Source organism: Malania oleifera, chromosome 12, assembly GCF_029873635.1.
Source record: "Malania oleifera isolate guangnan ecotype guangnan chromosome 12, ASM2987363v1, whole genome shotgun sequence".
Taxonomy (NCBI): domain Eukaryota; kingdom Viridiplantae; phylum Streptophyta; class Magnoliopsida; order Santalales; family Ximeniaceae; genus Malania; species Malania oleifera.
Genome location: NC_080428.1, coordinates 43,745,329 through 43,770,588, shown reverse-complemented (window position 1 = coordinate 43,770,588; position 25,260 = coordinate 43,745,329). Strand labels below are relative to the sequence as shown.

The window sequence follows — 25,260 nt, the reverse complement described above, 5'->3', positions numbered from 1 at the left end:
ACTGATGTTAGTTCGCAGAGGACAATAATTACATTGGTTTTATTAATGAAGAAATTTCTTGGTAATCTCTTAGGTTGTTGGTGAACAATGTATATCTAGCCCTAATGCTCCCTCATATGTGAAACATGATTGAATGGGGAAATGGGAATAAGTATGAATTAACTTGCATCATGAAGAGTAAGATATTTTTTAACAAACACATTATAAATGCAAGCAGCAAGGAATTGATCCCAGGACCCTTGACAGTTAATGCTCTGATATCATGTTATGTCACTGCAGGGCCTAAATGCTTGAGCTGTTAGATTATGGACCAATAATGTCCATTAAGCCTCGATAAAGCCCATATTTTGAAAAGATCATTATCTAAAATTCATTATTGTTTTGGTTATTTGTTAGGAATATTAGATGAATCTGTGGACTTATTTTGTTGTTTCTTGATTTTGATCGTCAATATTAAACTTTTGTTTTGGTATTGATTTTGATTAAAAAGAGGGAGACAAGGCAGAGACAGATTTGAAATTATTTTCTTTCAAAGGGGATGGGATTTCTATTTGAAAGCCTCTTCCAGAGTTTGGGTGGGGAACAAGGTGGTTCTTTAGGAGAGGTTAGGGATGGGGGTGCCCTAGCCCAAGTGCTTTCCATTCCCATTCCCAAGTTTGATTTCTGCAAATGTCTTAGTTTTTGAGAAATGCATAAGATAATGCAATTTGGGTTTGCATTTGAAATATCATGTGCCAAACTAAGCTCCACCATTAGGTGTTAATGGTCATATTTGAGTAAGAGTGTACCATTAAATTTTTTGAGGTGTTTCTAGTTTGCAGGTGCAGCACAGTCACTTGGTGCTGGAGCTATTTTGGTAAACCCATGGAATGTTACAGAAGTAGCAGCTTCAATTGGTTATGCCTTGAATATGCCAGCTGATGAAAGAGAGAAACGGCACCGGCATAACTTTATGCATGTGACTACTCACACATCTCAAGAGTGGGCAGAAACCTTTGTGAGGTTAGCTGATGCCATGCTTTCTAAATTTGCTTCTGTTAAATTACTCTTCCATCTATTTTTTCACAATTATGGATCACAAACATGTCATGTGTTTGGTCGTCATATTGGCAGTAATTACTTCCAGGTTTTTTTTTGTTTAAATATATTCAACACAGATATTAAAAAGAAAAGAGCACCTGTACAAGATAAGACAAGGGAGAGGCAGCTGAAATGGTTGGGTATTGAATAAGAATTCAAAAGCCCTCCATTTTCAGAGGATAATGCCCAAGATTGAGCAAATTAGCAAAAAATGATTCATGTAGCCGACCCAATGTAGTGGGACTTGAGGCTTGGTTATTTTAGATATGAAAAATGAAAATTGAGAGTTTATGCTTTTCTCCTAATTAAACATGAGATGTCACCATGTATTTTGATCATGCTAATAAAGAACATGAGGTGAGAACAAATTTTGTTCCATTAGTAATAATTGACTCTCTTCTTTTCAAAAATATATTCATTACCATGTTTTTGCATATATCTAACCTCAAGCTATCCTGGAAAATTCTTAGTCATCCAGTATGGTAATTTTGTCATTTATATGGAGGAATGAGTCTCTGTAAATTTTAATTCTATGCACGGATTTATGGCTGAGGGACACTGTTGGAGACAAAGGTTCCACTTTTCTGCCAGTTCTATAATTCAGTAAGGATTTTCTTTAATTCCCAAACCAAATCATAATCAGCTTGGATGGCGAACATGTAAATTGCTTTCCATTCCAGGTTTTTGCTAAAAAAAAAAACAGTTTAAAACAGGAGCATTCAGAGTTTTCCATAATCTTTCATGTTATCAAAGTAGGAAACAAAATCGAGATGAGTGGCGATGAACTGAAAATGACCCTGCACACAAACCATATAGGCAATACATTGTGTGTCTTGGAAAGATATTATAGCTAAAATTGTTATTATTTTTTTTAACATAAAAAATTTGAAGCCTGACTATTTTTCATCAACTGTTTAATTAACCGATGGATTGTCTCTATTCTGATTTTCCAGTAAGAACTGGAGTGTTAATGCCTAAAAATTTTCAATTTACTATATATATATATATATATATATATATATATATGCAACTTTTTGTGATGAGAATGGTTTTGAAATATTACACTTGAAACAGAGGCTTGGTGGCCAATGTAGGCCTTTAATTGTCTTATTTATTTGATGAGCCGGATGAATTTCATTGCATATTTAATTTTTTTTTTTTTCTGTGGTATTTGTACAGTTCGAAATTTTATTTTAATTTTTTTGTTCTATGCAGTGAACTCAATGATACCATTGTTGAAGCTCAATTGAGGACAAGACAAATTCCACCTTTACTTCCGAAAAAAATTGCAATTGAACGTTATTTGCTAGCAAATAATCGATTGCTTATACTGGTGCGTTTTTTGTTTACTTTTACAAATGGGAAAATTAACCATTATGGTAAATTTCTATGGTTTTATTTACCCCTTGGGAAGTTCTTCCTTGCATGTGAATGACTGCTTAATTTCTAAGAATGATGGGGTTTAAGAAATTTGTTGGAATCATATCAAGGTGGTTGGTGTTTTGGTGTAAAAAGTTACAAACTTGTGTTGGGTATAGCTTTTTTTTTTTCTCCTCACAGGGCTTGTCTGCCCTTGTAGTTTCAATTCTTTCCCCTCTTGGTGACCTTTTTTTTGCTTAATCATTGAAGTGTTTACTCTATTGTCCATAATTGGGATTTAGCGTATCTGTATTTTTATGGTGTTATAATGCTATTATTTTTGGGGGGAGCCCACATCAGATGAACCCCTAAACCAATCAAAATGTATGTCTGGGAGATGTTGGTAATTTTATGTGTTTGTGAATTTAGATAGGAGATTCATATATGAGCTGACAAGTGAAGAACTTGTTGATTTAAAGAATCCAATGGTTGCTTTTAGAGTTCAGAGGAGTCTTCATAGGGCCTTGATATACATGGATGAACGCTAACATGATCCAAAAGCTTAAGTCTATTGGGTCTTGGGCCCAGCCATGTATATAAGCACCTATCTTCCACTTTATTTTTCCAATGTCGGACAAACTTTCAAGGGGAATTCTAAACAATCTCCCTCACTTGTGAGTTCTAGTCACTCCCCCTTGAATGGAAGCCATTACTTGTCATGCAAACAACTAGGAGTCATTACTCAACTGTGGGAAATGGTATGAAATCATGGGACTCCACCCATCATTGCTCTTTTTTCAGGTATCTACATTCACAGGAACACATGCATGAACACTCAAGCTTAATTTGTATTCTCCTTTTAGAGTGAAAATCGTCTTCCTTGAGGGAGCAAGCCTAATTCTCCAACAGTTGCTTGAGTGGGCCTTACCCCTACACCTTACGTGCCTTGATTGCATTCCATGTGTCTCCAAAACAATCCCACCTCTCACTTATTGATACTATTCGGATCCATTTACTAGACCTAGATGATCCTTATTGGCCTTGGTCACACACTTAGTCCTCCAATTGTTAGCGCATCAGGAGAATTAGCTTCGTACCTAAACTTTTTACGATGTTGCTTGCTCAAAGTTAGGATTCGTTGGCTCTGATACCATTTGTTAACACCAGGAGAGTCCATGGGTAGACTTGATATACACTGGTAAGCACCAACTTGACCTAAAACTTAAGCCTATTAGGTGTTGGGCCTAACCATCTATATAAACAACCACCATCTACTTAGGTTTTCCAATGTGAGACAAACTCACAAGTGAAATTCTCAACAATCTCTCCCTCACTTGTGAGTTCCAAACCCTCCCCCTTGAAGCAAAACCATTATTTATCATGCAACCAGCTAGGAGTTATTACTTAACCATGGGAAATGGCATGAATCCATGGAATTCCGCTCCTCACTACTCCTCATCCACATATCTAGATTTGCAGGAACACAAGTACAAACACTCAAGCCCAATTCGAACTCTCCTTTGGGCTGAAATTGTCTCCTTTATGGGAGCAAGCTTAACTCTTCAACAATTGATCAATTGGGCCTTACCCCCCACGCCTTACGTGCCTTAGATTACATTCCATGCGCCTCCAAATCAATCCTACCTCCTGCATCTTGACCCCATTCAAATCCATCTATGAGACCTAAATGATCCTTATTGGCCTCGGTCACACAATTGGTCCTCCAATTGTTATAAGTAGAGGGGCAAATTGAAGTCTAGATCAAGGGCCAAGAATGTTGATTGCTTCAAGTGCTAATAGAAGGGGCACTATAAGCAGGATTACCCTCTTTGGAAGAAAGATGAAGACAAGAAAGATTGACCTTCAAGCTCTGCAAATGTAATGGTAGATTGTTTAGACGATGAAGAGCTTTAGCTGGTTGCTTCAGGTAACAATTATTTTTAGGATACTTGGACTATGGGTTTTGGTTGCTCCCTTCATTATTGTTCATATAGGGAGTGGTTTGATACTTGCAAACAATGTGATGGTGGATCAGTAGTTCTTGTGGATGATCATCCATGTCCTGTAATTGACATTGGTATTGTGAAAGTTAAAATTTTTGGATGGCATTGTTAGAACATCACAAAATGTTACACTTGTTCCAGAATTAAACAAAAACCTTCTTTCACTAGGTTACTAAGAAAAGACTTTGCATGGGCTTTTAGCACTCTTGGAAGTGGAATCCTAAATGTGTCAAAGGGTTCTATGATTGTTATGAAGGGTAAATGAGTTGATAACAATCTGTATCGGCTAATAGATAGTATAATTGTGGGTAGTATAGCAACTGCTTCATCAGATACTGACATAGTTGACACTAAGCTCTATGCGCCTCAGACATATGAATGAGCAGGGTATATGATGGAATTTCGTAAAAGAAAATTGCAGAAGGGTTAAAGCAAAAAAGGATGTTCCCTCCCTGACGCGCCCTCTTTCGCAACAGCGAGAATAGTGAACACCACTGAACATCTTTCTCCCATATTTTCTGGCTTGAAGCCAAATATCTCTCCTAACCTAGACCTGAAATCGAATCGAAGACCCAACACCACAAATTTTGAACCCTATATCCTCTAGTTAGACTTGTTGTTCCCTTGTGCAATCCCTTGTGATGTGTGCGGCAAGTCATCCTTGGCTTTAGGGTTCCCTTAACTCCACTAGCGATAGAGAGTGATCGATCAATTCTTAACCTAGCCGACTAACTAGTTAACAAAGATTGACCATTTAACAAAGACAAATCTTCCTCAACAATCTTATTCTTCGAGATCCCTTGTTTGACCGTCAGGAGAATCTTGCTCCTAGAAATTGATCTTAGCATAGTCATTGCAAATGAGCATACAAGCAGATTACCCCTTTGGCAAATCATCTTTGGCTTCTTGGGGCGATCGGTGTACCCTCTTTCAACCTGCAGAGAACTCTCAAGTCTCATTTGTGATTTTGATTCTCAAGAGTGGTGGACAAGTATAGTTAATTGATTATTTCAAATCGGTTACATTGGATTTTTTATTTTAAAGAATGGGGGGACTAGTGGCTTGTCAAGTAAGAAGCTATTTGGCTGGGGAGGTCATACATCAGTGCAGCTTGAATGCAAAACCTTCTGTGCTAATCATCTCGAGCCCTCATTTTTTTCAAATTTCAGAGTTTTTAGGGAGAAAGTTTTTATGTATTATTCTAAAGAAATAGGAATTTTTTGGATAGAAAAGATATTTTGGGAGGGGTAATATGTCAAGGAAAACAAGGAGTAGGCGAGGCTTATACTTAAAAGGTGAAGGAGCTTGGGCCTCAATTACATTGCAATTCAATGAAAAAAAGGTGATTTCTTCGTATAGAGAAGGGGAGTGTAGAAGGAAAACACAAGATTTTATGTGTTCTTGAGAGTAAGAACAGTGAAGGCTAGAGAAATCTTTTTGAAGCACTTATGTAGCTTTCTTGCAATCATAACAAGATTATTGCCTTTAGATGTTCAAATTGTGATTCCTTAAACATGATAAGAAATGAAAGGTTGATGATGGAGCAGATCTGGAGCTCAAAATCATAGAAGCACATTCGCAGAAGTCGTTAGCGATGTGTCAGCGAGGGGAAAGATCGATTCATGAAAGAATGATGAGGACGTCTGTGATTTCCGGAAAGATTTTTTAACTTCTCCATCAAGCCCAAATTTTAATATTGCTTCCAAATTAAAATTGGGTCCAGGAAAGGGAAATTTGGACTTGCAACTAGTGGGCCTCTTATCGCCACTAAATGGGTTTAGGAAAAGAGGGTAGTGGGCCAAACCTTATCCAAAAAGATTACTAGAGGACAAGATGCTTATACCTAGTCCCAACATAACACTAAAAAGAAAAGTGAGGAAGTCAGTGAGGGCAAAACTAAGGTAGAAATTAAAGAAGTAAGCTTAGAGGTAGAAAGGTTCAGTGAGCATACTCAAATGATTTCAATATCTATGGATAAGATTAAGCGACATATAGACACGATGACGGAATTAGGGGGGAGAAGGGTTTAGCTAAAGGGGAGGTAGAGTTTTCAGACGATATACTTTTGCAAAGGGACAATTTAGAGGATCATATACAAAAATTAGTGTAGCAAAAACAAGGCAGTACTTTTTTCGAAACTGATCCAAGCTGCAGTAAGGGATCGTTTTCTATTGAATATGATGATACTCAAATAGATGATGATGATGAGAGGTGTTCAAAAGCAGATGATGATCATAGCAACTTTTGTGATTTTGATTCGGGCTTATTGTTCTTGGATAAGATATTGATTAGTTGAGAAGTGCGACAAATATGGGAGGATAAAACAATTGAGAAGAACTTGATGGGGATTTGTGCTTTAATGAAAGAACGGAAGAGATATTATAGAGTAAGAAACATTTACTTACACCTTAGCTTACACAGGCAGAGAGGCTTTTATTGTTCTTTGATATTAGGCAAGGGATAGAAAGTTATGTTAAGCATAGTTCTAATTAGAGTAAAAATTTGATTGCTGAGGGGCTTTTGCACCTTGTGCTTGAGCCTATTCTTGGAAAGGTGGTCGTTGGTGGTAGCCCTCCAGGTGTTGGGAGAGGTAGTGAGGAGGAGACAGTGGATATAGTGGCTAATCTGTTCCTCAGAATCTGAAAAAAGTATTCTTCCTATTTCTATTAAGTTTTTTTTTTTCCCTGCTAAGTCTTTATGCCAAAATTAATGGTGGGGAGTGACTTTGGTGTTGGTCGAGGGGCTAGTAAGAGGGACTACAGAGACCCAAACGAGCTCTTATATGATATGGGGTTGAAGTTAGAGAATCCTGTAGATGTTGAGGTCAAGTTGGAATTGAGTCCAAAAACTTATGGGAGGCAAAAAAAGAGGGTGGAAAAAGAATTAAAATATCTGGTTTCTTGCATTAATTATGCGGGGAAGGAACGGGATGGGGAAAGGGGGTAAGCATGTTAGATTATGAAGATTATTAGTTGGAATGTTAGAGGTTTAGGGTATGCTAGGCAAAGGTGTTTGATTAGGGAGGTTTTACGTAGGAAATCTCCTGATATTGTTTTAATTCATTAGACTAAGCTTGAGTTAGTAGACATGAGGTCATTAGATGGATTTGGAAAGGGCGGTGTAAGGATTGGATTCTTGTACCCTCTTGGGGTGCGGCGGGCAGCATTCTAGTGTTATTAGGGGTCAATGGTAGATTTCCTTTGTGTACGGTCCTTCTAGGCCTATTCTTAGGGATTGTTTATGGGATGAGCTTTACTTTGTTTCTATTTTTTGCTCACCGAGGTGGATTGTGGGTGATGATTTTAATGTAGTCAGGTTCCTTTAGGAAAAGAAGGGGGATGGTGGGGTTAATGCATCTATGCAAAAGTTTGATTTGGTTGTTAGGGAGTGTGGAGGGATCTTCCCTTGGGTAATGCCAATTGTACGTGGTCAGTGGGTGGGGCTAGGGAGGTGGCTAGTAGAATTGATAGGTTCTTGTTTTCTAATGACTAGGAGGAGGAGTTCCCTAATCTATCTCAAGTAGTATTATCTAGACCCATGTTTGATCATTCCTATAATATTGGAATTGAGAAAAGTGCCTTGGGGTCCTACCCATTTTATGTTTGAGGATATGTGTTTAGATCATGGCTCTTTTCCATCCTTGGTTAGGGATTTGTGGAGTGATGATGTGGAAAGGAATTGGGAGGAGTTTAGGTTTCTAGGGAAGTTGAAGAGGTTGGGAAAAAAAAAAAAAAAAACTAGAAGTATGGAATAGGGAGGTGTTCAGAATTATTAGGGTTAAAAAGTCTACTATTCTACGAAATTTGGAAGATTTAGAAAGGAAGGAATGGCCCTTTTGAGGGAAGAAGAAGCTAAAAGGATTTCTTTGAGAAATGAATTGGAAGAGCTGATCTTTAAGGAAATGAGAAGCTAGAGGCAAAAGACGAAGTTTAAGTGGGTTATAGATGGAGATTGCAGTTCTAAATTTTTTCATAGGATGGCTAATGAAAAAATAAGAAAGATTTTGATTAGGGAGATGGAGGTGGAAAGGAGAGCTATTATCACAAGCTCTAATAGAATTGCTTTGGAGATCACAAATTTTTATTATAATGTATATTCTGAGGAGGATGAGAGTAGATCGATGGTGGAAGGATTATAGTGGGATCCTTTGCTTGTTGATAAATAGACTAGTTAGAGAGAGCTTTTGAGGAAGAGGAAGTTAGGGCTATAGCTTTTAGTATGGAGAGTGATAAAGCTCTTGGGCCGGATGGTTTTAATTTTATCAAGATTGTTTGATAGTGGTGAAGAATGACCTTATGAAAGTTTTTAATGAATTTTATTGGAATGAGGCTCCTAGCAAGAGTATTCATTCTATTTTTATCGCTTTGGTGCCTAAGAAAATAGGTCCATCAAATTTTTTTATTATTGATTGATTAGCTTAGTTTCAAGTGTTTATAAAATAGTCACTAAAGTGCTAGCTAATGGGTTATGTGTGGTGCTTGATAAGACTATTTCTAAGGTCCATAGTGTATTTGTGGGAGGAAGACAGATTATGGATGTAATTCTGATTGCGAATGAAATTGTTAAGGATATTAGGAGAAGGAAGAAGATGGGGCTTGTTTTTAAGTTGAATTTTGAAAAAAGCATATGATAGAGTGAGTTGGAATTTTTTGCATAAGATTTTAGTGAGGAACGTTTGGAGAAAGATGGTGTAAATGGATGAAAGGTTGTATGTCTAATGTGAATATTGCGATGATAGTGAATGGTGAGCCTAAATCTTGGTTTAGGGCCACGAGGGGGATTAGACAAGGGGATCTTATTTTTCCATTTTTGTTTGTTTTAGTGGTAGATGTTTTGAGTTGGCTGATAAAGTGTTGAATAGAGGTTTAGTGAAAGGAGATTATGGTGTCACACCTTCAGTTTGTGAATGAGACTATCTTTTCCCTGGAGGACCATAAGTCTTTTGTTCTAAATATAGTGGGGATTTTTCGAATTTTCTAAAGGGTATTGGGGTTGAAGATTAATATGGAAAAGAGTTGAATTATGACTATTAACGTGCTTGTAGAGAGTGTTAGGGAATTGTCCTTGGAAGTTGGGTGTGCTAAGTTGGGGTGGCCGATGTCGTGTTTTGGGGTTACTTTGGGGAGCAATCCTAGAGTAGCTAGTTTTTGGGATTCGGTGGTGGAGAGAGTGTCTAAGTGGTTAGACGGGTGGATGGCAGCCTTTTTTTCTCTCGGAGGGAGATTACTGTAATTCAGGTTTGTCTTTCTAGTATTCCGTTATCCTCTATTTTTAAAACTCAAATGGGAGTCACTAGTATGATCGGGAGAATTATGAGAGATTTTTTTGTGGTTAAGGGTAGGGGGGTTTTAAGGATCACTTTGTGTATTGGGAAGTGGTGTGTAGGACTAAGAGAGAGGGTGGTTGGGGTCTTGGAAATTTGATGTCCAAGAACACGACTCTTTTGGCTAAATGGCTTTGGGGGTTGCCACTAGAGGTTTCCTCCTTGTGGCATAATGTTATTAAAAGTAAATTTGAACTTGATGGGATGGGTGGATACTAATATAGGTTCTAGATGTTCTTTGAAAAGCCCATGGAATGCTATTTCCGAGAATTACCTTCTCTTTATTCCCCACACCAAATTGGTGATGTGTAAGGGATGCAACATTCATTTTTGGAAAGATATATAGTTGGGGATTGTTGTTTTGGCCACATATTTTTCTCGCTTATTTCATTTGAGCTCAAGGCAAAATGATCCTATTTCTTCTTTTATTGTAGATTCGGGTGGTTCTCAACCTTCTTGAGATTTTCATTTTAGGAGAGCCTTGAATAATAGGGAAGCTATGAATTATCTTCTTTGTTGGTTTTGTTGAACAATTGAAGGATGTCTTCCAAGGATGATAGTTGATTTGGTTATTGGATTTCTCATTACTTCCCACTTTACAAAGTAATCTGGAAGGTCAAAATCCTCCGTCAAATCAAAGCGTTTCTTTGGCTGGTTGTGCTTAATAGAATAAATACTAATGACTTGCTACAAATGAGGAGACCTTCAAATGCTCTACCCCCTGATATATGTATGCTTTGTTTTGATTGTTCAAAATTTGTTTCTTATCTTTTCTTGCATTGCGATCTTGCATGGAAGGTTTGGAATAAGCTATTTAATTTCCTTGGAGAAAGCTATGTTTGTCTGAGAACAATGGAGGAGTTTTTGGAAATATCTTTTGCGGGGTTTGGAAGGAGGAAGGAGGGTATTGATTTATGCAATTGTGCTTTATTTGTAGTGCTTCAGGACTTGTGGAAGGAACGTAATCTATGTATTTTTCCAGGGAATAAGATTCCATATTGGTTGGTGCAGGAGAAAGTGGCTTTTATGGGTTCTTTGTGGTGTGTGGGCAATGGTTTGTTCAGTTGGATCGGAAGTCCCTTCTAAGGGCGTGCTGATTTGAGTTCGCTTGGTTTTTTTTTTTTTTAAATCTTTCATTTTTTGTTTTGTTTTCTAAGGATTCCAAATTTTTTTTAAGGAGATGTCTTCTCTCTTGATTGTACATTCATTCTTTATCTAAGAAAATCCTTTTTCTATCAAAAAAATAAAAATTGAAAGGGTTAAAGGAGTGCAGAGTTGATTTTATCTTCCCAAAATAGAAGAGACATTCTAGATTATGTTTATAGTGATGTGTGGGGGCCTCCAAGGGTATTAGCTAGGAATGGAGCTCAATATTTTTTTAGCTCCATTGATGATTACTCTAGGAAACTTTGGGTTTACTTCATGAAGGAAAAGTTAAAGGTATTCTCCAAATTCAAGCAGTGGAAGGTAGAGGTTGAGAAACAAACTAGAAAGTCAGTGAAGTGTCTCAGGTAAGATAAAGGGCTAGAGTACAAGTTTGAAGAGTTTTTGAACTTCTATAGGTTTGAGGGAATTACCAAACATTCCACAGTTTGTTGGACTCCACAGTAGAATGGGGTGGATGAAAGGACGAACAAAACCGTGCTTGAGAAAGCTAGGAGTATGAGACTACATGCAAAACTACATAAGAATTTTTAGGTAGATGCAGTCAGCACAATCTATTATATTATTAATAGGTCAACTTCTGCAAGAGGTTGACTGCTCCTCATTGAGGATCTTTGGTTTTCTAGTGTATGCTCTCATTCCTAGTGAGCTTCGATCCAAACTAGACCCTAAATCCAAGAGGTGCATTTTCATTGGCTATAAAAGAGGGTTAAAGGGTTCAAGTTGTGGGGTCTAGAGGATAAAAAGTTATTTATGAGCGGAGATATGTTGATGAGGCATCAATGTTGAGGTAGAAAGAAGATGGATAAGGCAATAAAATTGACAAGGAGCTAGAGGTGGAAGTGGAACTTGGTAAACTTCGGGTCCAGCAACCAAAGGTGTCCTTAATAAGCAGCATGATCAGCAACAATCAGATGATCACGATGTAGCTGCAAACAGACCCAGATGCATTACTTGTGCACCATAGAGATTTGGTTTTGAGGATATGGTCTCCTTTGCTTTAGTTTTGGCAGTGGAGATCCATATTCTTTCTAGGATGTAGTTTTTGGCCTAGAAAGAAATAGATGGATGGGAGCTATGGTGGAAGAGGTGAAGTCTTTGCATAAAAATTAGACTTAGGAGTTGGTATAACTTCCTAAGGGAAGAAAAGCAATGGGATGCAAATGGGTGTTTAGGAGTAAAGATTCAAGGCTAGACTAGTGGCAAAAGAGTACTCTTAGAGAAAAGGGATAGACTATGATCAGGTATTTTCTCCAATTGTCCAATATACCTTCATTTTTGTTTTATTGGCCATGATAGCTTGGTATGATTTGGAGTTAGAGAATAAGGATGTTAAAACAACATTTTTTTCGTGGCGACTTAAAAAAGCAAATTTATATGGAGCAGCTGAAAGGTTTCATGAACCTGGGGAGGAGAATTATGTTTGTAGGTTGGGGAAGCCTCAAGCAATCGCCAAGGAAGTTGTACAAGCGCTTTGATTCATACATGATGAGTCCCATATATACCCGCTATGAGTATGAATGTTGTGCTTACTTTAGAATTCTATTTGATGGTTCATCTATAATTCTAATATTATATGTTAATGATATGTTGATTGCTGGAAAGAATATTCGTCTCATCAACAGTTTGAAATCCTTATTGAGTAAGGAATTTGAGATGAAGGATCTTGGTGTTGCAAATAAGATCCTCAGGATGGAAATATGGAGGGACAGGAAAGGTCAGAAGCTTTGGGTCTCTCAAAAGGCTTACATAGCGAAGGTTTTGAAGAGATTTAGCATGAGCAATGCTAAGCCAGTATCTACCCCACTAGCAAACCATTTCAAGCTATCTTCAACACAGTGACCACAATTAGAGGAGGATGTGGAGATGTCAAGGGCACCATACGTCAATGCAGTGGGTTGCTTGATGTATTCTATGTTTTGTACTCGTCTAGATCTTGCACATGCAATTAATATGATGAGTAACTTTATGGCAAATCCAGGCAAGGAACATTGGAGAGCTTTGAAGTGGTTCCTTAGGTACTTGAAAGGCACTACAAATTTTGGCCTTGAGTTTGGTACATGACAAGATTTAGCTTTAGTATAAGGATTCGTTGATGTGGGTTATGCAGGAGATTTGGATGATATGGGATCCACCACATGTTATAAATTCACTATGGCTGGTAGACCTATTTGTTAGAAATTCATGTTACACTCAGTCGTTGCATTATCTACCATAGAGGCTGCAAAGGAGACTATGTGGTTGAAGGGATTTGTAATTGAACTTGGCATAGAGAAAAAAAAATTCATTTGCGTTGTGACAATTAGAGTGCTATTTACTTAGCGATAAATCAATTCTATCAAGTTAGAACAAAGCACATTGCAATTAGATATCACAAGATGCGAGAGTTGATTGGTACTAATGAGATTCAATTGGTTGAGGAGGCTACATAAGAAAATGTAGCTGACATATTGACAAAGGTTGTTTCTATGGAGAAGTTCTTGCATTGCTTGAATTTACTCCATATAGCTAGTTGCTGAATCAATGATGTGCAACTTTAGGTGCAGGCACAGGTTTGAAAGCTCCAAGGGGGTGAATATTTGCCAAGGTGGACATTGTTGAGTTATGACTCATATTCAAAGGGGTTATCCACTTGAAGTTTGTTACAAATGGAAAGGATCAGGGCACCATAGTATGGTATAGTATGTTTGAGTTGGGGTGAAATGTGATTATATTATCATATGAGGATATTTTGGGGTTTTCATATGGGGCTATATATATTGTCATTGAGGTCTAAAATCCTAGAACAGTTTTTGTTGATGATAGTGGAAATTGTGCAGGGGCTCCGTGGACCTCAGCACATTGCCAAACCACGTAAATTCGTTATTCTTCTTCTCTCTTTTGATTTTCTCTAAATTTCATGTTTGTTGTGTTTGTGTGTGCTCATAACCTTAGGGCATGATTTCACAATAGTTATGCTACAATCTATATTAGAAAGTCTTTTTCTGCTAGTATCTTCAGTGAATTTCGTATCAAATTGGATAATGCTCAGTTCTTTTCCTCTTTACTTGAAGGAGAGGAGGCTTAAAGGGTTGAAAAATCAATTCTCAACGGAGGCAAGAAAATTGCTAACAATTTCTTTTAATTCTTAGAGTGCAATAGTTAAACATGTGTGTGTCTATGTGTACTACTCATTTTCCATCACATGCCTAGCATGTGATTGATTGCAAATGGGTCAGATTAGTATTATAAATAACTGAGGTTATTACATTTTTATTTTAGATCCTATGAATAAAAATCAAGATGTATCAGTTTGTGTATTTTTTATAATAATTAAGAAGCATCTAAACTCAACAATTTTTGAATGCGTTGTGCATATGAATGTATATTACCATAGAAAGTAATTCTAATATAAAATAGTGAACGCAATATTAAATTAATTAAAAATATTGACATATAAATTCAATTAATTAATTAAAAGCACTTAATGTTACAAAGACAAAACAGTGTTTAAGATAAACTTGCAAGGAAAATAGTAATAGGAAATAGTTAAATTATTTTGTGGACAAAATTATCTGTCTTTTAAAAATATGACAATAATTAGGCATCATTTTTATCCACAAAATAATTAAAAACCTTTAAACCTATAAAATGATGCCTGCTTCTAATGTAGGGAGCTGTATGTTTTGATTTCACGGATGTGCTCAATCACTTCTTACAAGAGTATGGTTGAATATCATTTTAATTAGAACTGCAGTTCTTTTGTTGGAATGCTGTTTGTAATATGCAGGATGGAAACCTAGTGTTTAGTTATATATTGTTAATCTGTTGTTTTCAGTTTCATCATGCGAGAAAATCATTGCGCTTCTAAATTACAGGGGTTCAATGGAACATTAACTGAACCAGTGAATGTACCAGGGAGAAGAGGTGGTCTAATAAAAGAAATGGAGCTTAAGCTACACCCAGATTTAAAAGAACCTCTGAAAAGGCTATGTGAAGATCCAAAGACTACAATTGTTGTTCTCAGTGGAAGTGACAGAAGTGTCCTGGATGATGTACTCTAGTTTCACCTGTGATCCTTGTTTCTGTCGTTTGCATATACTGTTGGACTAATAACTGCTTTTACAGAACTTTGCTAGCTATAAAATGTGGTTGGCGGCAGAAAATGGTATGTTTTTACGTCTTACAAAGGGAGATTGGATGACAACAATGCCAGAAAATTTGAATATGGATTGGGTTGATAGTGTAAAGGTGCATAAATGTGACATTCAGCATCTTAGCATGCAATTCTATTAACTATAATCTTCTAATACTTGTTACAATTTTCAGCATGTATTTGAGTATTTCACTGAAAGAACACCACGGTCTCATTTTGAGCTTCGTGAGACTTCACTTGTATGGAATTACAAGTATGCAGGTATGATATCAAAATGTTGATTTGATCTTATCTTTCCTTGTTTTATTTCCATATAATTTATTATTTTTAATATTTTAGTCCCTTATAATTTCATGTATTAAATTTAGATATTGAGTTTGGAAGGCTTCAGGCAAGGGATATGTTGCAGCATCTGTGGACAGGCCCAATATCTAATGCATCTGTTGATGTTGTCCAAGGTGCTCGCTCTGTTGAGGTCCGCGCAGTTGGCGTTTCAAAGGTGCATATTGATTGTTTATTTTCCTACTGTTGTTTATCTCTTCTATAATGTTTCAGAAGTACATATTTTTTGCGTAGCTTATTTGAAAGCTACATGTTCAAACAGGGTGCTGCAATTGATCGTATCTTAGGAGAAATAGTTCATAACGAAGGCATGAAGTCACCCATTGATTATGTCCTGTGTATAGGGCACTTTCTTGGGAAGGTCTGTTTTCCTGTACTCATAACCATTATATAGGCTTTCTTTCATCCAAAATATTCATATAAATTTGTACTTGTTTTAATGAATCTATAATTGTAGTTTTGATCGTAATGCATTTTTCACACACCTTAAAAGTGATGACAATTTTTAATATTGGAGCGATTAAAGTAGCATCATATCTATTGTTAAAGGGCATCATAAATATGTTGGGTTTTCTGAATGTATGCGGCCAGATTTTGATAAATTTATTGTTGATTGTAGAAATACAGCATACCTTTTTTTTTTTTTTTTTTGGGAAAATTAAGCTTCAATTTTGTTTCACAGAAGGGGAAGATACAAGAAGACTTGCATTAAGATGCAAGATGATATACAATATCAAAATTGCTAGAAGATTTATGTTGGGGATGTAGGGTGAATACAATAGTAAAATTACATATTGACAAACAAAATTTTTAGCTTTTTTAAAGTCATAGTGTTTTGTCCTTCACATCCACACAAATTTTGTTTGCTATGATCTCTGGATGCGGTTTTGTTTTCTCATATAGCAGGCTGTTTCTTGCCTTCCAAGTGTGGTAAATGGGAGCCACCCAAGCAAGTTTGTTTAGTTGCTCATTGGGAGATTTTCCAGACATCGAGTCTTTTCAAGTTCTCCCATCTTGGGTGAAATTGCTGGATGTTGAGAAACTTCATATTGGTGGAGTAGATCTGGTATGTAGTGGTGCATTTGAAGAAGAGATGTTCTCTAGTTTCAAGACGATAACCCAAGAATTCGCAGCTTGCATCATCTGACTGTCCAGTGTGTTCAATCTATGCAGAATAGCAAGCCATGCTATGGAAGTTTTCTTAGGGATATAGAACTTATTCTATAAAAGATTTGCCCAATTGATAGAGTCTGCTTCTCCTTAGTTGATTCCGAGGCTGAAAGGGAGGAGAAGGTGCCTGAATGCCTTGGTGTCCAATAGTTGTAATACTAAGATAGGAAAATACTGTAGATTAGAAAATGCTTCAAGGCACGTTACAATGCCGTTTTCCTTAAAACGTTATTTGTCCTCACTAGATCGGTGTGTATCGAGTCAGCAAATACGTTTCTAGGATACAATGAAGCCCATAATTTAATCTGATATCAGCTTGCATTATACTCAAACGAAAACTGATCACAAACACCCTTAAAATAATCTAAATAAATTTTTTGTAATTCTATTTTTATAGAAAACATAACCTAGATTTGAAAAAGATATAATTTGTGGAAGCTTTATGTAAGAAAGAGGAGAGAATGGAGAATTTTCTGTATATTTCGTGGAGTTAATTATGTCTTTAAATATACAGAATTATGCCTTTTCCGAAAGGTTGCATCTGTTCAAATAACGAAGCAGATCCAACCTGGTCGCACCTGGCATTGACCTGGTCGCGCCCTAGTCGAGACATTCTGGAAAATCAATTATTCATTCATGTTCAGTCGATGGTGCCTTCGACCAAGTCGTACCTAGTCTCTTGGTTGCGCCACTTAATCTCCTGGTCACATTACTTGATCTTAAAAAATATAAGATTAATTTTAAGCCATCCGATCATGATCAACGGTCATGATCTCGAAATGATGCAAGCGTGCAAAGTGCTAAGTGCTTGTGCGTCAACTGAATGCTCCACTAGCGCCCTACAGTCCACGCCACGTGCGTGTGAGTGTGTGCGCGTGTGCGGACAGTGCGAAGCACTGTCCTAGGGTGCACTAGAGTACACACTAGCACTTTCTCTTAACCAACTTTAAGAGATTATTCCACCTTACAATTTATTAATGAGTTTTCCTTTTCCACTCTTTCCAATGTGGGACAAACCCACATAGCTTTACATGCTTATTTTAGAAAATATTTCAACATTCCCCCACCATTTTCAAAATATAGATGAAAAACAATTTATTTAGATAAAGGAAAATTTATGCATAAATGAAGGTGGCTTTAGAACTTGAACCTTCACTTAGTAAATACATATCAAAGTTAATCAAAATTACATAGTAGACGAACTTTGAACTAGCAATCCTCTTTTGATTAACCGGATAAATATCACACACAAATTATCAAATCTTTGGGTGTTGCCAAAAGCCGATGCGTGGATTGGCCTTGCATCTATATCCCAATTTAATAAGTGCTCTAGAGATAAATCTATTTGTCATAGGAAGCAGCACCACTTCCGACACTCATATAGGTAGGTTTATCAAAAGTACCCCTGTAATTAAAGTACCTCACAGGATCAGTTATAATCCTATTATAAGCTTAAGCTCAACCGTCACCTTTTTCATATTATCGGTACAAAGCACTATTTTCCTTGGGATGGATTATGTGAAACATATACATTTTAGTGCTTCCAATCACTACATATGATGTACTTTGCTCATTGAACTCAAGAACTTGAAAATTTCAAGTGTTGAGTCGAGTTTCCATCATTGGTGACTATGGGTTATGGATTTAAGTTCCATCCCCTTTGATGTTTTCCAGACCATGTCTCTTGCAAGTCTTTTTGTTAATGGATCAGCCAAATTTTGGCTTGATTTCACAAAATCTATGGTAATTATACCATTAGTAATTGACTGCCTCAAATAACTATGTCTTAGGCCAATATGTTTGGATTTACCATTATATATATTACTATATGCCCGTGACAAAGTTGCCTCACTGTCACAATGCAAAGATATAGGTGGCATAGGCTTTGGCCAAAATGAAATTTCTAATAGCAAATTCCTAAGCCATTCTGCCTTTTTGCTACAAGAAGCTGAAGTCACAAATTCTGATGCCATAGTGGAATCTGTTATAAGACTTTGCTTCTTTGAACCCCTGGAGATAGCTCCTCCACCAAGGGTGAACATCCACCCACTGGTTGATGTATGATCATTACGATCAGTGCTCCAACTGGCATCTGTGAATCTTTCTAAAACAGTAGAATATCCTTCATAATGTATGCCATAATCCATAGTATTTTTCAAATACTTTAACATTGTATATATCATGCCAATGAATATCACTAGGATTGCTAGTATATCTATTAAGTTTGCCTACAAAAAATGCAATATCAAGTCTAGTAGAAGTCATAGCATACATCAAGCAACCAATAATTCTAGCATATTCTAACTGATTTACTGCTCTATCAGTGTTAGGATATAATTTCAAATTTGCATCAAAAGGTGTGCTAACAGATATGCAGTCATAGTGATTAAACTTTTTTAGTATCTTTTTAATATAGTGTGATTGGGTGAGAATCAATATATCATTGTTTCTAACTATTCTAATACCCAGAATCAGTATCTTTTCAATATAGTGTGATTGCCTCTGCAGTACCCATATCCTTTATATCAAAATTAGATGACAACAGTTTCTTAGCACTTTCAACACTTTCAATATCTATACCAAAAATTAACATATCATCAACATATAAGCAAATAATTGCACCTTTATTTTTATTGAACTTGCTATATACACATTTATCAGATTCATGTATTTTAAAACCATTAGAAAGAATAACTTGGTTAAATTTTTCATGCCACTGTTTTGGGGCTTGTTTAAGTCCATAAAGAGACTTAACTAATTTACATACTTTAGATTCATTTCCTGGCATAATAAAGCCTTCAGGTTGTTCCATGTAAATTTCTTCATCCGATTCTCCATTCAAGAATGTAGTTTTTACATCTATTTCATGGATTTCATATTTGTAGATGGAAGCTAAGGCAAGCAAGACTCTTATAGTTGCAATTCTAGCAACTGGAGCATAAGTATCAAAATAGTCTATGGCTTCCTTTTGTGTAAAGCCTTTAACTACTTACTTTGCTTTGAATTTGTCAATTGTTCCATCTACCTTCATTTTCTTTTTGAAGAACCATTTACAACCTATTGGTTTTGAACCAGGAGGTAAGTCAGCCAATTTTCAGGTTTTATTACCCATGATAGAATCCATTTCATCCTTTATAGCTTCTTTCCAAAATGCAGAGTCTTGAGACTTCATTGCCTCTTCATAAGTAAGAGGATCTGATTCCACACTTGTTGAAATTATAGTTTGTCTAGAGTGTGATTCTCTAGTTCCTTCAACTAGGTAGATTATGAAGTCTGATCCAAAAGACTTTGTTGTTCTCCTCCTCTTACTCCTCCTAGGTTCACTAGGTTTAGAAGATTCACCACTAATCCAAAGAGGTTTCAAAGTCTCCACTAATATATTTTGATCACTAACCTTTTGCATGGAAGTGAACTTATTTTCATAGAATTTTGCATCTCTGGATTTTATCACTGAATTAACTCCTATAGAATCATTTGGCTCAATTACCAAGAATCTGTAAGCTTTGCTATGTTCAGCATAGCCAAGGAATACACATTCTATTCCTCGCTTACCTAATTTCCTTATTTTAGGTTCAAGAAGCCTTACAATTGCTCTACAGCCCCAAATCTTAAGATATTTTAAATTAGGCTTCCTTTTCTTCCATAAATCATATGGAGAAGTCTTAGTCCTCTTAAAAGGAACTTTATTAAGTATATGACAAGCAGTTAGTAAGACTTCACCCCAATAACCACTACTTAGTCCTGAATTTGACATCATGGCATTGATCATTTCAACCAATGTTCGGTTTTTCCTTTTTGCCACTCCATTTTTTTGTGGAGTATATGCGGCAGAAGTTTCATGTATCACACCTATAGATTCATAATAACTGGTGAAGTGATATTCACCTCCTCTATCTGATCTACGACACTTTATATTAGTGTCACATTGGTTTTCAACTTCTGCCTTATAAACCTTAAATTTATCAATTACTTCATCTTTAGTATGCATAAGATAAACATAACAAAATCTAGAAAAATCATTTATAAATGTTACAAAATATTTTTTGCCTCCTGTGCTAGGTGTACCATGCAAGTCATATACATCACTATGCACTAATTGGAGTAAAGAAGAAATTCTAGTAGTTTTGTTAGGAATTTTTTTTTTAGTTATTTTGGTTTTAATACATACACTGCACTTATCATCCATGTCATTTACATATCTATGAATTAATTCCATATTAGCCATATCATGCAATTTTGTAGTATTAATATGTCCTAAATGATTATGCCATAAAGAAAGTGAATCAACAATATAAACAAAAATATTCACTTTATTGATATTAAGCTTAAACATACCCTCATACATATAGTATTTTCCCACAAAGACTCCACTCTTGGAGAGTACAAATTTGTCAGATTCAAACGCTAAATTAAAGCCAAACTTATTAAGTAGGCTTCCAGAAACTAAATTCTTCCTAATTTTTTGGTACATGGTATACATCACTGAGAGTTAAACTTTTTCCAGAAGTAAATTCAAAAGTAACATCTCCTTTGCCTTTGACTATAGCAGTGGATGAATTTCCCTTGTAGAGAACATTGCCATTTTCCACCTGTTTATACTTTAAGAATGAACTTTTGTCTTTGCAAATATGCCTTGTTGCACTTGAGTCAATCCACCATGCACAGTCATCTTCAACAACATTGATTTCAGAAACCATAACCACGAACTTGTTAGAGTTTGTTCCATCTTGCTTTTTCTTAAGAAGACGACACTCATTTTTGTAGTGTTTAGGTTTTCCACAATGGAAGCATGAACCTTTCTTTTTCTTATTTTGATTCTTAACAGAATTGAACTTCCTCTTTAGATTCCCTTTCTTGGGATGTTGGGACTGTTTAGAGCTGCCTCCTTCTTCCATAATATGCACTTTGCAAGTATGCTCTTCTACACTTTTCTAGTTCTGCCTAAACACTTCCTCAATTTAGAAATGTTCGCCCAATTGTTCAAGAGACATATCATACTTCCTGTGTTTCAAAGATTTTCTAACATCTTTCCAGGATGGAGGTAACTTATCAATAATAGACAAAACAAAAATGCATTCATACATTTTCATATTATGTTGATTTAACTGGTTAAGGATATGCCTAATTTCATGAAACTATTCTACAACGGGCCTACTATCAATCATGGTATAATTGAAAATTTTTCCAGTTAGAAATTTCTTACTAGTCGCATCATTCGTGAAATACTTAGCCTCAAGTGCATCCCACAACTCTTTCGCAGTAGCCATATTCTAATACAGATCAAACAGTTTGTTTGAAATTGAATTGCAAATGTGACCTTTGCATATATAATCATCTTGTTCCTATTTTAGTCTTGGATGTTCTTGAGCCAAAGTCTCATTTTCATTCACAGTAGGTTTGGGGGTGGTTAGAACATACGCCACTTTGAGACCCGCAAGAAGAAAAAGCATCTTTTTTTTGCCAGTGCCAGAAATTGCTTCCATCGAATCGTTCAAGTTTGACAAAATTCGCAGCGACTTCCCTCAAGGTTGAAGAACCAACCATTTCAATATAACGTTTTAATATTGTAAGACTAAGATAGGAAAATACTGTAGATTAGAAAATGCTTCAAGGCACGTTACAATGTCGTTTTCCTTAAAATGTTATTTGCCCCCACCAGATCGATGTGTATTAAGTCAGCAAATACGTTTTCAGGATACAATGAAGCCCATAATTTAATCTGATATCAGTTTGCGTTATACACAAACGAAAACTGATCACAAATACCCTTAGAATAATCTGAATAAATTTTCTGTAATTCTATTTCGGTAGAAAACAAAACCCAGATTTGAAAAAGATATAATTTGTGGAAGCTTTATGTAAGAAAGAGAAGGAGAGAATGATGAATTTTCTGTATATTTCGTGGAGTTAATTCTGTCTTTAAATAGACAGAATTATGTCTTTTTCTGAAAGGTTGTATTTGTTCAAATTGCGAAACGAATTCGACCTGGTCACACCAGGCGTCGACCTGGTCGCACCTGACATTGATTTGGTTGCGCTCTGGTCGAGACATTATGGAAAATCAATTATTCATTCTTGTTCAGTCGATGGTGCCTTCGACCAAGTTGCACCTGGTCTCCTGGTCATGCCACTTAATCTCTTGGTCGCGTCACTTGATCTTAAAAAATATAAGATTAATTTTAAGCCATCTGATCATGATCAACGGTCACGATCTCGCAACGACGCAAGCGTGCAAAGTGTTAAGTGCTTATGCGCTAACTAAATGTGCCACTAGTGCCCTATAGTCCACGCCACGAGTGTGCCCAATTCAGTGTGGAAATGGTGGCCATAGCGTTCAATGAGGGGATTACGTGGGTGGCAGTAATAACGAAAGATGGAATTGATTTCCCATTACCAAAACTGTACTTGACTAGGGGTTAGTAGGATTAGTTCTAGCTTTCAGAATTCTGTTCCCGGACCACCAAATGCTGTCCTTTTCTAGCCCTAGTAAATTCAGAAAACTAAAGTTGAATACATTTTGTTGAAATGAAAAACAAATTTTCTATTTGCGTCCTATAAACTCATTAATACTGGAAGGCTAAGAACGAGAGAATTAAACTAAGGAGATACATTATCTTCTGCTGACAGAGCCGCTACTGTTGAAAGATGCTATCTTGCCATTTTTTTTTTGAAAGAAGAAGCACTACAGGGATGGTCAAATGTGAGCTTAATGAGGCAATTTCAGTCATAATATATGGTTTTTGGGAAAGCCCATCTTTGGCATGCAACTCAAAGTTGGATAGCACTACTTATAATTAATACTGTATGCATTAAATGACTTTAGTACTTTTAAGCTACCAAATCGGTACAGAATAATGAAAAAAGGAAAAAAAAAAACTAAGATTCATGATTTATAATAAAAGTTTATATGTGAAATTTCTAGTTAGATACAAAAGCGTTTTTCACCATGATTAGGAATTAGTAAAGGGTTTATTGAAGCGTGCACAGAGACTTCCATTCTCGTAAAATGTCCAATATACTTGGTCAATGACATAAAATAATGCATTTTGGTTTGCTGCTTCAGGATGAAGACATCTATACATTTTTTGAGCCAGAGCTTCCTTCTGAAACCCCAGCAGCAGCAAGATCAAAGGTTCCAGATCCTGTCAAACCATCTTCACCAAAGCTTCCGGCCAGCAAAAGTGGTTTGAAAGCACCTCGTATTAAGAATCCATCGCCATTGTCGACTTTACAGAAGAGAGCAAGCAATCAAGGAAGTGGGCTTGGTTTATGGTCTGCAACACGTGATAGAATGTCATTGTACGAGGGTTCCTCAGTCCTCGATCTCAAGGGAGATAATTACTTCTCATGTGCTGTAGGAAGGAAGCGATCAACAGGCCGGTATCTACTTGGATCTTCTGAGGATGTTGTAACACTTTTGAAGGAGCTGGCAGAGTTTTCAGTATCGAGTTGATCATATTATGCCTTCCTTTTTTACCTTTCATTCTGAAGATCAGGGATGTTGGAGGAGAACGAAGAAAGCATGGCATGGTGATGGCTTGGTTGCTGCCAGATTCTTCATTTCTAGATCAACCTCTTCTGTAAAATTCAAACCTTTTTCTCCAAGCAAGATGGATCATGTTAGTGTAGAATTTTAGTTACACTGAGCTGGCATTAGCTGTAGCAACAACAGATGAACTTTGTATAGCATTCAGATTATCTCAACTCTTAAGTAGTTGGGATCGAAGCATAGTTGAATTGATTATGATAAAATTGAATCATGTTCTTGAAACTGTTCATAGAAAACAGAAGAATCTCATTATATACCAATTTAAGTTTTACAAACACGCTCTCTTCTCTGAAGTTTCTAATGCACCAAGTTTGCAGGAGAAGGCATGAAATTGACAGAATGAAGCAGGGAAAAGAGTTGGTTTGCTTTTCACTGACAACTCAACCTGAACAAAACAAAAGGTACTGGCCCTTTACCATGAGGAGTTGTAGTTGTTCAATTCAACTTTAAGAGGTAAGACTGCATGATAGCATCACAGATGGTGTGATTGAATAGAAGTGATAAAATAACGTACTTGGCAGTCGAGAAAAGACAATTTGTGCTACGAGAGATTGGGGGAGACCCCAATCTACCTCAATCTACATTTATTTTAAGGAGAAATACTTACGTGCCTCCGTCTAATAAAATGATATCCTATAAATAATATGATTTGGCAAGAGTTTATGCCACACCATTATACCCTAGAGCAAGAAAGGTTCTATTTAGCCTCCACCGGCATGGCGTGGTGAAAAGACATTAGCATGTAAGGAGCATTGGGGGTTTAATTCTAGGGGGTCCGAAGGGCTTGTTGGTTGCTGGAGTTCCTATGTAATCTAAAAAAAAAAGAAAAAAGAAAGGTCCTATTTAATTATAGAAATTTATTCATATTTTTAGCTTCTTTTTTTTTTTTTTTAATTTTTTTATTTAAGAATTAAAAAATTTTAGTTTAATTTTTTGTTTTGCAAATAAAAATCTTTGACATTATTCATTTGTGGAAGATGGTTCTATTTTTCAGTTACTTAAGAAAAAAAGTCTCTAGTTTTATTTTTCTATCTCAACATTATTTTCTAGTTTTTTAAATTTGTATAGGGAGGTTGAAAAACATTGTTCTTGAACTTTTGATATTTTGTATAAATTTTTTTTTAAGAGAGAAAAC

At 36.3% G+C, this 25,260-nt stretch overlaps 1 protein-coding gene across 2 annotated transcripts in view; it reads left to right on the top strand.

Annotated features, from left to right (window-relative positions):
* Window positions 1–24,347, top strand: part of LOC131144092 (alpha,alpha-trehalose-phosphate synthase [UDP-forming] 1-like) — a 79,354-nt gene extending 55,007 nt beyond the window's left edge. For both annotated transcript variants that reach the window (XM_058092478.1, XM_058092477.1), the window contains exons 11-18: window positions 815–1,002; window positions 2,296–2,413; window positions 14,787–14,963; window positions 15,037–15,159; window positions 15,238–15,325; window positions 15,433–15,563; window positions 15,669–15,767; window positions 23,640–24,347. In XM_058092478.1, coding sequence (XP_057948461.1) covers window positions 815–1,002; window positions 2,296–2,413; window positions 14,787–14,963; window positions 15,037–15,159; window positions 15,238–15,325; window positions 15,433–15,563; window positions 15,669–15,767; window positions 23,640–24,029 — 1,314 coding nt within the window. In that variant the 3' untranslated portion in view covers window positions 24,030–24,347. The remainder of the gene's footprint in view (window positions 1–814; window positions 1,003–2,295; window positions 2,414–14,786; window positions 14,964–15,036; window positions 15,160–15,237; window positions 15,326–15,432; window positions 15,564–15,668; window positions 15,768–23,639) is intronic.
* The last annotated feature ends 913 nt before the right edge of the window (window positions 24,348–25,260 follow it).